Source organism: Podarcis pityusensis, assembly GCF_964106645.2.
Source record: "Podarcis pityusensis genome assembly, chromosome: 6".
In the NCBI taxonomy this organism is placed as follows: Eukaryota; Metazoa; Chordata; class Lepidosauria; order Squamata; family Lacertidae; genus Podarcis; species Podarcis pityusensis.
This window is the reverse complement of record NC_138030.1, coordinates 32,185,324-32,202,848: the sequence shown is the minus strand read 5'-3', so window position 1 is coordinate 32,202,848 and position 17,525 is coordinate 32,185,324. Positions and strand designations below refer to the sequence as shown.

The 17,525-nt window shown below is 46.5% G+C and overlaps 1 protein-coding gene across 1 annotated transcript in view; it reads right to left on the bottom strand.

Annotated features, from left to right (window-relative positions):
- The window catches only part of ARL8A (ARF like GTPase 8A), a 38,670-nt gene extending 26,717 nt beyond the window's left edge, over window positions 1-11,953 (bottom strand). The window contains exon 1 of the mRNA XM_081010339.1: window positions 10,505-11,953. Within this exon, the coding sequence (XP_080866465.1) occupies window positions 10,505-10,627 (123 nt within the window). The 5' untranslated portion in view covers window positions 10,628-11,953. The remainder of the gene's footprint in view (window positions 1-10,504) is intronic.
- Window positions 11,954-17,525: the final 5,572 nt, after the last annotated feature.

Sequence of the window (17,525 nt, the reverse complement as noted above, 5' to 3'; positions counted from 1 at the left end):
ATGTTTGCAGTTTTTATTAAAAAGGGCATTTTGGTGGCCAATATTACTCAATGCAGTTTCGTAAGTGTGCGATCCCCACCCACCCCCAGTATGAACCTGATATGGATAAGGTTCCGAGTGTGGGGGCTGTTGAATGGCGTACCGGGTGAAATGAGAGAGGGAGAGAGAGAGTCAGAAACGCTTTGAAAATGACAGTGTGTGGTTGTGTGAAACAGAAAAGAATGGGGGTGGAGGGAAGAGATCAAAGTACTCACAAACCAGGCTTCAGCCTTGAAGTGCTTAAAGTTCAGTTACCGTATTTTTCGCACTATAGGACGCACTTTTTCCCCTCCAAAAATGAAGGGGAAATGTGTGTGCGTCCTATGGTGCGAATGCAGGCTTTCGCTGAAGCCTGGAGAGCGAGAGGGGTCGGTGCGCACCGACCCCTCTCGCTCTCCAGGCTTCAGGAGAGCCCCACCGCCAGCCCCACAAGCTCGGGGGACAGCGGGAGAGGCGCAGCGCGCCCTTCCCGCTGTCCCCCGACTTGGCTAGAAGGCTGGCGGGGGGAGAAGCCTGCTCCTCCCCGTCGCCAGCCCCGCAAACTCGGGAGAAAGCGGGAGAGGCGCAGCGCGCCCTTCCCGCTGTCCCCCGACTTGGCTAGAAGGCTGGCGGGGGGAGAAGCCTGCTCCTCCCCGTCGCCAGCCCCACAAACTCGGGAGACAGCGGCAGGGGTGCAGCGCGCCCTTCCCGCTGTCCCCCGACTTGGCTAGAAGGCTGGCGGGGGGGGAAGCCTGCTCCTCCCCGTCGCCAGCCCCGCAAACTCGGGAGACAGCGGGAGAGGCGCAGCGCGCCCTTCCCGCTGTCCCCCGACTTGGCTAGAAGGCTGGCGGGGGGAGAAGCCTGCTCCTCCTCGTCGCCAGCCCCGCAAACTCGGGAGACAGCGGCAGGGGCGCAGCGCGCCCTTCCCGCTGTCCCCCGACTTGGCTAGAAGGCTGGCGGGGGGAGAAGCCTGCTCCTCCCCGTCGCCAGCCCCGCAAACTCGGGAGACAGCGGCAGGGGCGCAGCGCGCCCTTCCCGCTGTCCCCCGACTTGGCTAGAAGGCTGGCGGGGGGGGAAGCCTGCTCCTCCCCGTCGCCAGCCCCGCAAACTCGGGAGAAAGCGGGAGAGGCGCAGCGCGCCCTTCCCGCTGTCCCCCGACTTGGCTAGAAGGCTGGCGGGGGGAGAAGCCTGCTCCTCCCCGTCGCCAGCCCCGCAAACTCGGGAGACAGCGGCAGGGGCGCAGCGCGCCCTTCCCGCTGTCCCCCGACTTGGCTAGAAGGCTGGCGGGGGGAGAAGCCTGCTCCTCCCCGTCGCCAGCCCCGCAAACTCGGGAGACAGCGGGAGAGGCGCAGCGCGCCCTTCCCGCTGTCCCCCGACTTGGTTAGAAGGCTGGCCCAGCCCCGCAAACTCGGGGGACAGCGGGAGAGGCGCAGCGCGCCATCCCGCTGTCTCCCGACATGGTTTGGAGGCTGGCGGAGGGCTTCCTCCTCCCCCAGCCCCGCAAGCTCCCAGAGCGATGCCAAAGCTGCGCGCAGCTTCGGCATGGCTCTGGGTCCCGTTCTGGGGGAGGGGGAAGCTCGGGCTTCCCCCGCCCCAGCCCCGCGCCTGGCGGGGGGGGGAATAAATTTTTTTGCCTTTATTTCCCCCCCCAAATCTAGGTGCGTCCTATGGACCGGTGCGTCCAATAGTGCGAAAAATACGGTAAGTGGTTAGGTGTGAAAAGAGATGGGCAGAAGAGACCACAGGAAATGTATAAAAACTGAGAGGCATTGAGGGAAGGGGAAAACATTTCTGGGGTGCACAATGACTGGATTACTGATAGACAACTTTGAAAGGCATAGGACATCTTCAGAATAAAGGGGCAGGAGATTTAGGGACATCTTCAGAATAAAGGGGCAGGAGATTTAGGGGCCACCTGTGTGGTTCTATATGTGCTTTACCTGCTGAATTTCCACTTTTTATATTAAACCTTTAAAAGCTAGGCTTGGCGACTTACTGGAAAATTCATGGCAGGGATTCTAACAATGAACCAATGCATAAAAATAAGCCTGGGTAATTGTAGGCCACGAGAACCACAAATCCCCCTGCTAATGTCACCCAATGAGCTGGCTGTTACTGGTTGAGAAGAAGCAGCCAGTAAAAGTTGGCAACCCCATGAGACACACAGCAGCCTCATCAGGGGGGAAAAACTGGTAATCCTTATTTCTAATCTCTTAATCCTTTTAAAATATGAACTAGTTGTTACAGGTAAATTTTAGAAGGACCTGTAGCCACCAAAAGTTGGCAATCCCATTGAAGATAGGAGCCACAGGAGAACCTTCAGAAAAAAGGGGAGAGATTTAGGGGCCAACTTTACAGCTCTGTGTGTGCTTTATGTACCAAGTTTCCTCCTTTCTTATTTCAGGTTTTAAAGGCTATGCATGTGAATATGGCCATTTTCTGTTGAGGGATACATTCAACATTCTCCCTTCCCCAAAAGACGGCACATGTTCTCTGAAATAATGTGATGCTTCTCTGGGAATCATTCTCCCTCTGATGGATAGAAACACTCTGGGGAAAACCAGGCAACTCCACTCCCACAGCAGTTTCATGAGGTTGTGCATGTGCGAAAGCTATGATGAGGTTTGTTTTGTTTGGGTACAGCAGGCTCTAAAATCTCTGCTGGTTTTGTCAACAATTCTTTGCTATTAAGTTTAAGGCATATTTTGCAATATAACATAAGAGCGTTGCAAGCAACTAAGAGCAGCTAAACTGTCCACTACTTCTCCTCCCACTGCCACCTGCTCCCTATGGTCTCTTACCCTGCTTTTTATTTTTCCTTGCTGGATTATCGTCACAAGTCTTCAGACTCCAAGACAGTGTAGGCAGCCCAGAAAGGCATGTGGCATGATTTTTTTTAACACTGAGAATATCTGTACCACTCTTTTCTAGGATACAAAGGGCAAACCCACACAGCTTACCCACATGGCTTCCCCCCCTTACACAAGAAAATATAATTATGATACTGCTCTCCCTGCACAGCACTCTCCCTCTGGGGTGGAATCTCTAGTAATAGAAGGAGGGGCACATTTTCTGCCATTCACCTGAAGGCACCAGCAAGAATCTGTGGCAAGATAGTTCAGGCAAGGAAACAGTCATGGCTTGCATAATAATGTCAAAATCATTCCGTACTACATAACTGGGAAGGTTTACAAAGTAAAGCACACTAGAGTCACTTCCAATTTTCTTCAAAACTGTGACCACATCTAAGTGACCCTGATACAGAATATTTCCCCTTCAACTCTCTGCAAAAAAACAACAACTATCCGGTTCCTTCTTTCAGGATACTATATCCAAGTTGCACATATGGAATTTCATGCTCTATCATGGAAGGAATTTCCGGAAGTCCATTTCATTTTTTAAAACCCCAATTTTCTAATCTTCTAACATTTTACAATTTGCTGAGCAGCATGCCTTAATGACAACCCTGTGTGTGTTTACCCCTCTCCCTTTAGATGAGATCTTGCACTATATATTCCTACTTTCCAAGCGACACATTCTAGCCTTAATATGAGTTCTAGAACATAATTGTGTTAAGAAGTTCCACAGATTAACTGCAAGCTTCCAACAACAGGCAAATGTTTTATCTAGCACAATCATATTTGAGAGATACAGTTTCCTCAAATGTTTTTTGGAGCGTTACTATTATTATTATTATTATTTAAAACTTTTAAAACTGGTAACATGTTAACGAAGGAAATAAAACTAACAATAAAAAGTCAAAAACATTTCCCATGAAATTTGGCATTTGCCTGTAGGGCAATCACTCTCCATCTGGCCAACTGTCCCTTTCAGAGGGTGCAGACAAGGAGGTTGAAGTTGTCCTTAAGACAGAGCTGTGTTGTCTATTAACACGGTGTAGGGCAGTTGCGCTGCCACCCCCACATTGTGAATCCAGAACACAGGCTAATGGATAGCCCAGCAGACAGCAGCAGCGAGAGGACGGACATGTAGCAAAAGGTGAGAGGCACAGCTGGTGGGTAGTCGGCCACCGCCTCAACAGTTATTTGAAAAGATTGTTTTGGGTCTTTCCATCAAACGACAGAAGAACAGATGGGATGCGTGTCTCTTTCCACTGCAGATTTTGCTCCCCATGGTTCCAAATACAAGAATGGAATCAGACTGTTCTCCCAGTGAACTCAGAATAGCATACATGGCACAAGGGGGAGGGTGGAATTATCCCACTTTAGCTTCACCCCCCGCAATTGTGTGAGGTACATTAGGATGAAGGAATAGGATTGGACCATCAACTGAGCAGGAATCTGAAACCAATTTTCAGATTTCCCCCACTTCAAAGGCCAACACATTTTATAGCAGGAATAGGAAACCAGTGGCCATCCAGATGTTGTTGGGCTAACTTCAATCATGCCTACTAGCTTACTAGCTGGAGGGTCATGGATACCAGTTCTGGGTTACAGCCTGCCTACCATATACTAACGCCAACCTCTTAAAACTGCTTTTCAACAGGGCAAATATGTACCCTTATTCCTCTTTGCTTCACTCTGGCTCCAGGTCTACCAGAATGAATCCTGCAATAACGATGAAGTCTGCTAAGAACTGCCAGATTTGGAAGTCATGGAACTCAAAACAAAGGTAGGCCACCAAGCTAGGCTGCACCAATCCACTTCTTTCTGTTGTCCTTTGACCCCCCCTTGCATATATTGAAAGTTGCACATCAGTCATGCTCTGTTATTCCCCAAGTCCATTGCCATGCAGTACACAAGCAAGTTAGATGACCCCGCTAACCCTTCCAACAAGGTGCCCTCCTCTATTTCATCTGTCATATGTTGTCCTCTAACATGACCCCTAACTCCTTGTCTCTTCTACTTCCTCTTATTTACTATGCAACATCCCTTTATCATTCTTTGGGTTTTTTGCCAGTGTGAGAGCCAGTATAGCATACTAGGTTAGAGGGCTAGAGAAAGAAGACTCAAGACCTTTGGCTCTCAGTTTAACTTACCTCACAGGGTTGTTATGAAGCTGAAAAGCAAATCTATGCTGCCTTGAGCTCCCAGGAGGAAAGCGACTATATAAATGTGATTTAAAAAATTAAATAAATGCTGTAATCCTACACACATTATACAGAAACAACCTGATGACAGTCATCACTGCCCACCTTTCCCCAGCAAACTCCACACATCTTGAATGAAACCATTAACAATATATCGGGTGAAGCTTCTGACAAGGCCTATGTGGCGGCTTCACTTTCAGGGTGTTAGGTTCCTGCCCAGCCCCAGGTCAAAAGGAGGAGGGATTTCTTTTCCTTTTTTTTACATTTGTACAATCAGGTGTGTTTTTGTGCAGTGTTTTACACAAAAGATTAGGCTAAAATGTTACCTTTTTTCACCCTCCGAAAATAGTTATTTATTAGACATTTGCCCAGCCTGCTTTCCTGGAAGACTCTGGACAAGTAAGGAACAAACAGAATGACTTCAGACACTAAAACAGCAAAACCTGACTTACTGAGAAGAGAAGCTTTCATCTGTTGTCTATCTCAGAACTGGTTTGTTTACATATTTTTAAAGAGACAGGGTAACCTTATCATACCTGTCTAAAGTACCATCTAGCTATATTACAAGAAGCACCTAATAAATCCTTTTATTGAAGTGCACAAAATATTCTACTGCACATTTTTTAAAAATTCAACAACACTCTGTAATGACTGTTTCAGGCATGGCATTACACCACAGAAAATATTATCCTCAGCAAGTAATGTGCTCTCAATTACGTTGCCATATAATACAATACATTCTCACAAGTGACCTCCCTCCTTCCAAAAGTGCTTATGTGGATGATCTGATGCAGCCTTATTTTCCACTTCACACAAGCACTTGCAGAGCAACTATGTATATTTAAAGGAGCTTTATGTAGCCATAAGACATTCCTAAAGCCATACAGAACCACAGTTAACACACTGATAAAGTCTTTTAGGAAGGACATAACGTGTCCAAGGACACTGTCTCTTTCTCAAGATGGTAGCTTTACTTGAGATGGCTGTTAACAAGAATGAATGCTGCAACAGGATATAAGTGTACCACTGCTAACATGACCAGTCCATTCAGTCTACTATCATCAACTACTGAGTGTCATTGTTTCTGTCAAATACAATGAAATAAACCACTCATCTTCTAGAATTGTTGGCTGCATGCACCCCATACATTTAAAGCACATGATTTCACCCCAAAAATCCTAGGAATTGTACCATGTTGAGGGTGCTGAGAACTGTAGCTTTGTCGGCAGTACACTAGTTCCTAGGATTCTTGGAGGATGGTCATTAGCTCTAAATGTATGGTGTGTCTGCAGCCACTATGTAACGAGGAAATTCATTCATAAATGACCTCTAATATTGATTCCCAACTGAGGAAGGGCAAGCAAAAAAGAAAAATAACTTCATATGTGCAATCCATAAGAGCTATGTCAGTAAACCCTACAACAATCCTGTAAGGAAGACCAGTTTTATTCACATATTACAGGAGGGGGTGGGGAGACCGAGGCAGAAAGCTGGAGACATGTCTAAGGCAACCTACTTAGCACATTCCTTGCTTGATGAGTGGCTTAAGACTCACAGTCTTCAGCACAGCATTGGTGCATCCCTCCAAGGGCATGAGATTTCACAACATGTGAACAGAGCAATCATCAAGCAATCCCTGTTCTGCAGTGCTTACTACGCATCAGTTGTCAATAAACATCTTGAAACAGGATCTTTTTATTGCTGCTAATCATTTATTTAGCCATGCTGAACAGTATATGCTAGGTGCTGTATGGGACACAAAAAGAAAGGCCCTGCATTAGCCAGATAAAAATGGGGGAAAGAGTTGGGAAAGAAAGATACTGTATAGAGGTTTCTACAGGCAAAAGAAACAGCATGGTAAAAGACTGGAGTGGGAGAGAGAGACAAAGGCAGCTGAGAATAAATGAGCTTGTATACTCCAGGACGACTCTTTAAGTCTGACACAAAAGTAGGGCTGAAGAGAGTGGTAGGCCTCTCACTGTGCTGGCTGGCTGCTTACTCATCTCTCTCCCACCTTCAACTTAAAAAGGCTCCAGCTGTAACCAGAGACTGGTGAAGATTTCCTCAGCATATGCTCTGTTGTGTCTTAGCAGTGAGCAGAAGGTAGGTTGGGATCTACTGACAGATCTATGAATGATTTGGGGTAGATCAGCAAGGAATCTGACTCTCCAGTTGTTTAGCAACACAGAGACCTTTTTTCTTCTAAATTAGAGTGAAAAGATGAAGAAAGCTGGCGCGAGGTGGAGAAACAGGAGTGGACCCTTGTGTGATAGGCCCGTAAACTCAGTAAGTTCTGCTACTGAAAACAAAAATTCCAAGAGTATGTTTCCACCCACCCACTATTATGTACCTGGCTCTAGTCAGTAGATCTGAGAGTTCTGCTTAAACAGAGAAGATCTCACAAGCCTGAGGTCTACCTGCCCCTGCTCTATATCATCCCAAACACTGAAATTAGCAGTCACTGCAAAACAATTTTGCACAACAAGGTGATTCACCCACTGTATTGTAACACAACGGTTATGCTATGGCAGTATGCTGGCAGCTTGGGATATAGGAGGACCAGGATCAACCTAGTGATGTAGGAGATCTTAAATTTTTTTGGGGGGGGGAGATAAAATGTCCTTATTTTTGACACCTCCCCACCCATCCCATCTACCTTTTTTAACCTTTTGAGGCCAGCTGACACCATGGGGAAATGTAGTTTCCATGGTTCCTGTAATCCAGGAGTGAGGAACCTTTTTCAGTCAAAGGGCCCCATTCCCTTCTAGACAACTTTCCAGGGGACACATGCCAGTGGTGGTCTGGGTCAAAGGGTAGAGCAATGAATGTAACCTTTACCTTACTATGTTGGGTAGTTTCTACACATGCCCTCAGAGCCTTTTTCTATCTTTTAGCCAGGCAATCAAGAGGCATTATCAGAATTCAAGAACACTTTCCAGCCAGGCAAAAAACACTCAAGGAGGGGGTGAAGCAGCAGAAAAAGGGGTGTTATTTGGGCTGAGTCCCAAGGGCATGAGAAATCAGAAGCAGCCTGCTGGCTCACTCTAGTGGCCCATCTAGTCCAGCATCCTGTTCTCACAGCGCCCAACCAGATGCCTATGGGAACCCCTAAAACAGAACCTGAGCACAACAGCACTCTACCGGCTTGTGAGTCTCAGTAACTGGCATTCAGAGTCGACACAAGAGAGGCTTGCAGGGCTGCATTCGATTCCCTCCTGTAATCCCTAGACAATGCTGGAAGGACATAAGGAACTGCATTTTAATAGTTCTTCATGCCCCTGAAACCTGACACAGCATGTTGCAGCAGCTACATCCTAATTGGGGGTTTCCATGCACATCCTCCCAGCTGCAGGACTGGGAGGCCTCTGGGCATCATCAGGAGTGACCATCTGTTATGAAAATAAGTTACCTTTCTCAAATCAAAACAATTTGGCTTGGAGAAGGCATATCCATTTCTGGTTCAATTCACAATTCATTGTTGTTGGGATAAAACAATGTAACGATCTGTTTATCTATCCTAAGGTCTGGGCACAGAATACTTTTTTAAAAAGAATATGAGTATACTAAAAAAAATAAAGGCGAAAGGTCCAGATTTCAAATCAAGGATCAGTTTAAACCTTGAGAAATCACATGCCAATTCCATGGCTCTGTCCAGAAAACACTGCTGAATCAGTGGTCAATGATAATGCATCTCTTCTGGAGCAAAAACATCAGACAGGACTCACTATTTAGCATATTATCCAGTTTGCACTGTCATGTCTTCACCATTCAAAATTCAGGAGTACATAAATGAGAGGCCAGGAATCCACATCTGCAGACCCTCCACAAGGGTTACAAAAGATTATGAATGCAAGAGACAGACATATAAAAAGTGCAGATTATATTCAAACTCATATTGAACCACAATGTTTAATTTATATGCACTGAAGCCAAATGTCTCTTGATGTGCTTGGGTTCCAGAACTACCTACAAGAAATCACCTACAGTAAGGCAAACACATTCTTTTTAAGAGCACATATGGAGTGGGGGAGAATGGTGAAACATTTGGGATTTCTTCTGAGAAATGAAAGCTAGCAGGCAATAAACTCAAACATGCCCCCCATTACTGTATTATAAAGCTGGAATGAAGTGGAAGAGAGACTCAAACATGACAAAAGGATTCCAGGGTTTGTGACAGACTGATGGAAAGAAGGGAGAGGCAGTAGGCTATGGTAACCTTCATCACTGCCATCCACTTCCTTGTACAGGCAAAAATGCTTAGTATTCAGAGATGGTGTCGCGTGATTCTGAGCAGAACCATGCTGCAATCCTCTTTCCAGGAAGAGCAAAAGATGGAAGAACTCCAGTTCCGCAAACTCACCTAGAACAATGCCCCTCACTAAATCCAACAGCACAGACCTCACAGTTCTGCCAATTCTATTCAAGGCCCTGGGACAGAAGGCTCAAGATAGCTTATCAATATTCCCCGCAGCTAATACTCCCCATCCCATGTGCTATCTAATGTCTTTCCTCTACCCCCCCCCCTTTCATTAAATGCACACTTTGAAGCCATTACTGCAGAATGCATGTGGGAGGGGGAGAGAAAGTCGTGGCTTTCCATTTGGGAAATTCTCCACAAACTGAAATCTTGCTGCTTTCCTAAGATGGTTTCTTAAGACTGTGCAATGAGACGCTCTAACAGAAAACCCTATCGCAATTTTAAATTTCCTTTCTAAATTAAACAAAACAAAACAAAACAAAACAAAAAAACCACGCAGAGAAACCCTGCTAATTGCCATATTGATCAGGAAAGATGGAGATGAAATTACCATCCATCACAGGAGATGCAACGGCGTCCCTTCGTCTCACCAGGGACCCAGCCTGTTCATAGCCATCTCGAGCGTAGATTCTCCGCTCAGAAAACCCCCCCGCCAGGCTCCCACCACCGCCCCGAAAGGGATTCAAAAGCCGCACGAGACAGACGCTCCAATTCGAATGCACACTGGTGCATAAATCCGGATCGATTATTATTATTATTATTGGATCCAAGACGACCTGCCTCTTCCTCCTCATCGCCAGCAGCAAGTAACGGAGCCAAGAGGACACGCACTGCGAACGGCGAGAGGGGCGCGGGGGGGGGGGAGTGTAATCTGAGAGGCATTGCCCGCATTGCATACACCGTCGCTCCCTCTCCCCGCCCCATTAAACCGGGGAGAAAAGGAGGACAGGAGGAAAAGCCCTTTCTGCGCAAAGGGTAGCTGACAAACGGAGGCTGCTAATAATCTCCCCCCACCCCACCCCGCCCGGGGCCACCCTTCCCAATGCACATGATCTGGGGAGGGGCGTCCTCCTGCCTCGGGAAGGGAGGCCTCCATCCTGCCCGGGCGGCCCTACTAGGAAGCGGGGACGGGGAGAGGCCCTTGCCGGGAGCGCCCCCGCCCTGGCAGGCCCCCTTACCGCGATCACGTTGACGAAGGTGGTCTTGCCCGAGTACTGCAGCCCCACCAAGGTGAGCTCCATCTCCTCCTTCCAGAAGAGCGCCCGGAACCAGTCCAGCAGCTTGGTGAAGAGCGCCAGCATCCTGCTCCTTTCTCTGCTCTCCGACCTCGCAGCAGCGCAGCCAGGCCCGGAGCCTCTTTATTGTCCCCCGGAACGAGCCGGCCTTGCCGCTGCCGCCGCCGCCGCGCTCTGTCTCGGGGCTCCGCTCGGCTCGCAGACCCGCACACGCTCGGCTCCGGCCGCTCAGCTGCTCCTGGGTGGGGTCACGCAGCGACTGAGCCGGGCGGAGAGGCGGCTCTCGACGGCCTCCGCCTCGGGACCCGGCAGCGGCCTCTGCAGGCCGGGAGGACTCGGCGCAGGCGAGGCCTAGCAGGGGACGCTTGAGGCTGCGATCCTATTTACTCCGTTTCCTGCGAGTAAGCCCCACTGAACGCAACGAGGCGGACTTCGTCGTGTTCTCTCCTCCTGAGGCGGGGTTCCCAGGTTTCCATTAAAGCGGGGCTTTCCAGCTGCCTGGGGGGCGGGGGACCCCGAGGCCCCTACCGGATAAAAAGTCAGAAATGCAGAACAGGTTTTCTGAAAGACAAGCTTGCCGCCACCTGCTCAGTCTTCTTTTTGTTCCTGGAAAGATAAGACGCTGTCAAGGCCTGCAGGCCTTCCCTCCTAATGCGCACTCTGGCCTCGCCATCGCTCGGTGTGAGCTTGCTTCAAGGGGCAACAAACACTGCGTCAGAATCTTTCCCAGAATCCTTTCTGATTCCTTTGGAGGCAGGGGTGAGGCCAGGATTGGACAGGTGGGATGTAAATGGAGGGGTTTCAGTGGGTTTGCTCCCAAGTGTGACTTAAGTTTGGATCCAATCTATAAGAAGTCTAAAGATGGATGGCAGCTTTGGCTCCAGTTGTTGTTGTTGTTGTTGTTGTTGTTGTTGTTGTTGTTGTTTTGACATGTGCCTTTGGAAAAAAACTGCATCAGTTGGCATGATCCAGATCTTATACTTGTAGATGGAGCTGGGCTGAGAAGATGTGTCTGGGGAAAGCAGGTCAGGGGAAGGAAGAGTGGACAATAGAAGCAAAGAAATGCCTTCCATCTTACTGAGTACGATTAGGTCAAATTTACGGATCAGTAGCAAACTGGAGGTGGGAATTTCCTGAACTAGAAATCCTTTTTATTTTTATTTTTTTGTATTCCTCTAATAGTTCCTAATTTCCCATCCATTATGCATAGACTCTGTGCCCCGCCTTCCCACTCTTATGTGGGAAGGTGGAAAATGCAGGTGGTGCCTTTCCATTTTTTATATTCACTGGGCCCATCACCTCCTGGCATAGAGAAGGGGAAGAAATGGAGGCAGTGAGAGATTTTACTTTCTTGGGCTCCATGATCACTGCAGATGGTGACAGCAGCCACGAAATTAAAAGACGCCTGCTCCTTGGGAGAAAAGCAATGACAAACCTAGACAGCATCTTAAAAAGTAGAGACATCACCTTGCCGACAAAGGTCCGTATAGTTAAAGCTATGGTTTTCCTACTAGTGATGTATGGAAGTGAGAGCTGGACCATAAAGAAGGCTGATCGCCGAAGAATTGATGCTTTTGAATTATGGTGCTGGACTCTCGAGAGTCCCATGGACTGCAAGAAGATCAAACCTATCCATTCTGAAGGAAATCAGCTCTGAGTGCTCACTGGAAGGACAGATCGTGAAGCTGAGGCTCCAATACTTTGGAGAAAACTCATGAGAAGAGAAAACTCCCTGGAAAAGACCCTGATGCTGGGAAAGATGGAGGGCACAAGGAGAAGGGGACGACAGAGGACGAGATGGTTGGATAGTGTTCTCGAAGCTACCAACATGAGTTTGACCAAATCACAGGAGGCAGTGGAAGACAGAAGTGCTTGGCGTGCTCTGGTCCAGGGGGTCACGAAGAGTCGGACACGACTAAACGACTAAACAACAACACTGTTTATTTTAAATAGAAAAGAAACAGATGCCATGTTATAAAGTTTTGTGCAGTGCTTTGTAATATTTTCATTTGAATACAAATTTTTGTTCAAATATATGTATTCAAATATATGAATACATATATTTGCTACGAAGCCGCATTGAGTAACTGGTATCTAATGTACCATAGAAGTCATACAGGTTAATTTTTACGTTGCACTGAAGCTCTGTTTTTCCTACAATATAATGAAGACAATTGTCCAGATATGGAGAATACTCAGAACTCTGTATTGCAGTTACTAGCCAGCAATGACACACACTTTACAACCCCACAAAGAGTTACTTTGGTAAAGAGTTACTTCCACATTTTTCAAACAGTAGCTTCCTCCTGCTGTTTCCACATGAATTTTCCGTTGTGTGCCTGTCATGCATTTCCCCCCTCTTTCTATTTTTCCCCCAGAAGGCAAAGTCAGAGTACAGCCACTACTACAACCCAATTTTTCCAGTTTCCTCGCCACCAAGAGATGACAAGTACTGTGGGATCAAGGCTTCAGAGTCAAATTCTGAAGTGGAGGCATTCTTAGAGGGCAGATCGCCTTTGGGGAGGAACAATGAAGGCAGGACTGGGAGAGCCTAATTATGGTCTTTTGTCCAGAAAGCCTCTGAAGCTTAGATGGCTTTAAGGGATTTATGCAGGATACATCTGTCAACAGCTATTAGACATTATAGCTAAATGGAACCTCCAAGTTCAGAGGCAGAATATCCGAATATAAAGAGCTGGGGATAGGAGAAGTCAGTTGCCTTCCTGCTCTGCTTTCAAGCTTGGAGAAGCAACTGGCTGGCTACTGTTACTAACATAATGCTTGACTAGATGAACCTTTGGTCTAGTCAAGCAGGGTGTTCTGATGTTCTTAATTAGGAGAAGGGAGTAGATTGGGTGTTTATGTCCTCTCCTCCACCATCCTCTGCTGCCACTTGACTCATTTGGGACTCAAGCTGATATAATTCATCTTCCTTCCTTCCACTGACCACAGATCTACACTTGTAGACAACAGCATGATCATGTTTTGAGTGATGCTGTGCATTGTGAGTCCAAGGAGGCTAGGCAGGGAAGAGAAACCACTATTCTCACTCACTCATGGGTTCAGACAAAACACTAAGCAAAACTTGGACTTAGTTGGACTTAGTTGGCATTGACTTAAAACCCTCGGCCAAGTTGATGCAGGATGCTCTCTGGGAGCCAGCACATTCATACTGTCATGGTAATCCATACTTTGGCTTACTGTGATATGCAAAGCAAGCTGCTATCTCTCCTGCTCAGAGATAGGCACTCCTTTCTTCTCCTCAATAACCCACTCCATCCTCATATCTGCCCACTGGAAACATGCCTAGTCCAGCACCAAATACAAAACCCATTCTGCTACTAATTTATTTTTTAACATCCCAATCTTCCTTTGAAGTTGGCATTGTGAATTTTGTTGGATTTTATTTTGCAAAGCAGTGGAATATTTAGTATTGTAGTCTAAATCTTCTCACAATTAGACACATGAGAACTATATCCATTGGGATGTTCTCCTGCACCCATTGAAAAAGAAAGAGGGAGTGGATAGGATTGGTAGCACATAAGATTAGCTTTGCCCCTCCTTTCATTCAGGTTCTACTTTGAGGAACTGAAGAGCTCTTGTCCTGTGACTTAAAGCTTATGGCATGGATAACGGGAGTGGAAGTTGCTGTTGCCAGTGACACCTAATTTAAGTGTTTTTCTGAGAATACAGTGTCTTCCCCATCCCCTTGTTTTTGCCCTTTGTGTAGACTCAGCCCACCAGAACCAAAGAGGAGAGAGGCTGTTGCTGTTGGAGCTGTCTTGGTGGCAGTTTGCTTGTTCAACCACTGCAGCCTGCTAGGAGAGGAAATGGGAAAGAAGGAAGACAGATAGCAGATGCTGCCAAATGAAGTTGAATCAATCAGTTTAAATTATGTGGTTGGTTTGGTATCAGAAAGACTGTGCTTTAATCCTGTTATAACCTCTAGCCCTGAGGTGGAATTGCACCCCTTCCTTACACCACTATATTTTAAAAAAAACCCACACACCATAGCTTTAACTATTGCTCTGATCTAAACAGGGCCAGCCCTACTATGTGGCAGAGTGAGGCAACTGCCTCAGGAGGCTAATTCTGAGGGGAGGACAGTGGCTAGAAAGGTGTGCCATGTGGCTTGCCCTGCAGCCCCTAAGCTATCTTGCTGCCCTAGCATGGCTGGCACACACCAATGAGGTGACCTGCCTCAGGAGGCATGCTTGACGGGGTGGGAGATCCTGATCTGGCCTTGGCAATGGTGGCTTCCGACGCTGCTTCCGACGCAGCCCAAAGCTAAAGCTGAGGAGAGCAGCAGCGCCTCATGGAATACCCTCTTTTCACCAAGAGTCTCAACCACAGAGCAGCTGCACAGGCATAGATCTGTGTGGTGGGTGGGGATGTCAGAGCCACATCTTGCTTCAGGGTATTGAGCCCTGAATATAAAGATTAAAAAAAAAAATCCCTTTATTTTCTTCTTCCTATAGAAAGGAGACACTTCAGCTGGATTCCAAAGCATGGAAGAAAGCCTATGCAGTGTAATTTAACTGACCTTCTTGGAAGGTTTCAAGAACACACTAGTCAGGAAATTAAATAACAACCTTAGAACAGCAACAGGAATCTCCTGGTTCCACTCAGATACAACTGAGTTCAGTGCCACCTAGTGATTTAAAATATTTAATGACACTATCCACATAGCCATGAGTGCAAATTCTCCTGAATGCCCTTTCAGATCTATAGCCCATGAAAAGCAATGGCTCATGATGATTACAGTACCTCTGCAAATTTCCCTGCAGCAACAATGCTAGTTATATTTACTGGGACAAAACAACACCATTACCTTCCCTTTTGCTTTTTACAGTAAAACATGCATTTGATGTGAAATATTTTTCTCCTTCCAGCTAGAGACTGTAAGAGGAGGAGGATCCCGTTAACTGTAAAGGTGAAATTTATTGATTCGAGCAGGTACTATCTAGTCAATGTGCACATTAGCTGAGAGCCAGATCCCATAACACAATAATTTGCTGCTCATCCATCACATCTTCAGACAAGCACCCAGAATGTTTTAAAGGGTGAACTATGTCTGTAAACCTGCAGTGGACATACACTTGGAAGCTAAATCCCAAAACAGGTGTCTGGCACATGTCCTTGTATATAGAGGTTTCCCCTTAAAATACGTTTAGTATTTGAAACACACACAGAACAAGCGATAAATTTGTCTTTCACATAAAGTGTGAATCAGATCTTATTACTTCTGCTTTACTGTTTGTTTTTAATTTAGTTTCAAGTTCACAAATAATATGGCTGTGATATTAAATGCATAGTGTGGGAGCTTAATGGTAGAAGGTGGGAATCCCTTCTGGGTACCAGTGGTGTAGGACTGCAGCAGTGAATGTAGATGAACCTAGAGACTTGCTTCACATTGGGTTGTATTCAGCTGAGTCATACTCCGAATGGACCACTGAGCTCTGGCTTCTCAATATAGTGCAAGGAGTTTGGTATGCAAATATTTCACTTTTGTTCCTGGAAAGCCTGTGAAATAAGGCAAAATCATTATGGATGTCAGATACCTCTGGCAGAATGGGATCCTGCAATGAAATGACATCACAATGTATTAATTCATGCTAAAAGTCTCTGTAACACTTCATCTCTGGGATGTGGGTGTTTCTCCTGGGTTATCTGCAAAATTCTGTGTGCATACAAGTCCCACCTGCAATATGCAGCTGGTGCTGCTAGCTGGAAGGGAAATATTCCAGTAGTACCTTGTCCCTATGGCACTGTTGTTCCTGGGCAGAGCACCAGAGATTTGAGGTGTACACTTGCATTACAGATTCTCTGTGTAGGTGGTTGCTGCCTCTTCTGGATGATGCTCCTCTTTCAGACTCAAATAGGTGGAAATTATCAACTTTCTTGATTATGTTAGCTCCTGGCGGAAGAAAAAGGAGTGGAAAACTAGAAACAATGTTCTAGTCTCCCTTGCAGCCACTACACCAGCAGAGGCTTTGGCGAGCACATTTGAGAACAGTTAATACAAAATGACAGGGTTCAGTGATACATAATAATTTCTGTAGTACTGGCTATTTTTACTTCTCCAGTGCTCTGAGAGGTGTCCCTGCAGCTCCACTGACTTTGCTTCATAAAAGTGGTAAAATAAGATTGAAATGAACTGAACCCCAGAAAAAAACTGCAAAGTGATTTTTGAGGGCAGGGGTTCAGAGGAGGGACACAGTTGCCATGATTAAGATTCTAGTGTGTGCCTCCAGACCCTTCCAATAGCTTGAGTGTAAGGCTCAAGGAAGTTTCCGGATTCCATGCAGAGTCACACAGAAGTCTCTGACAGGGTTTCAAGGCCCCTGCCCTTGTTCTTTCAACCTTTTCTTATCTGGAGAGGTTAGGCAGGTTTCATGCTACTGATCCCAATGACCAACCAACTTGCAGGCTCAGGATGAGAACCTCATTTTAAATTGCTCACTCCTGACCTCCCCTTCCTTTTCAGAGCTCTGTGCTCCTCCAGCTAGCCTTGCATTGACTCAGTTCACACATTACACATAGCCAAACCATGGTTTACCACGAACAAGAAAATATATGGTTCCGAATATCATGGCCACAGCACTGCTCCCCATTGTCCTGCTGCTGTGCTCCCTGAAGGTAAGCCATGATTTGTTTCAGTTCAAGCACACATGCTCAGTCTTTGCACATGTGCACATAAATAAACTGAATTAATCACTGTGGCAGGTATTTGTTCTTAAGGAGGAACTTTTGGCCTTTTGTGGATGGACTGTGGGGGCACATTTGACCCCAGTGCTTGTATATTTACCAAATCTACAGAGTGCTTATTTCCATTTAAGTCCTGAACTGCTCATGCAATCCCACTGAGTGATTTAACACAGCATCCATGCATGCCCATATAAATTTGTGACTCGTATATAGGTAATGGATTTCTCTGACGAGTTTCAGTATTGAAACATTTGCT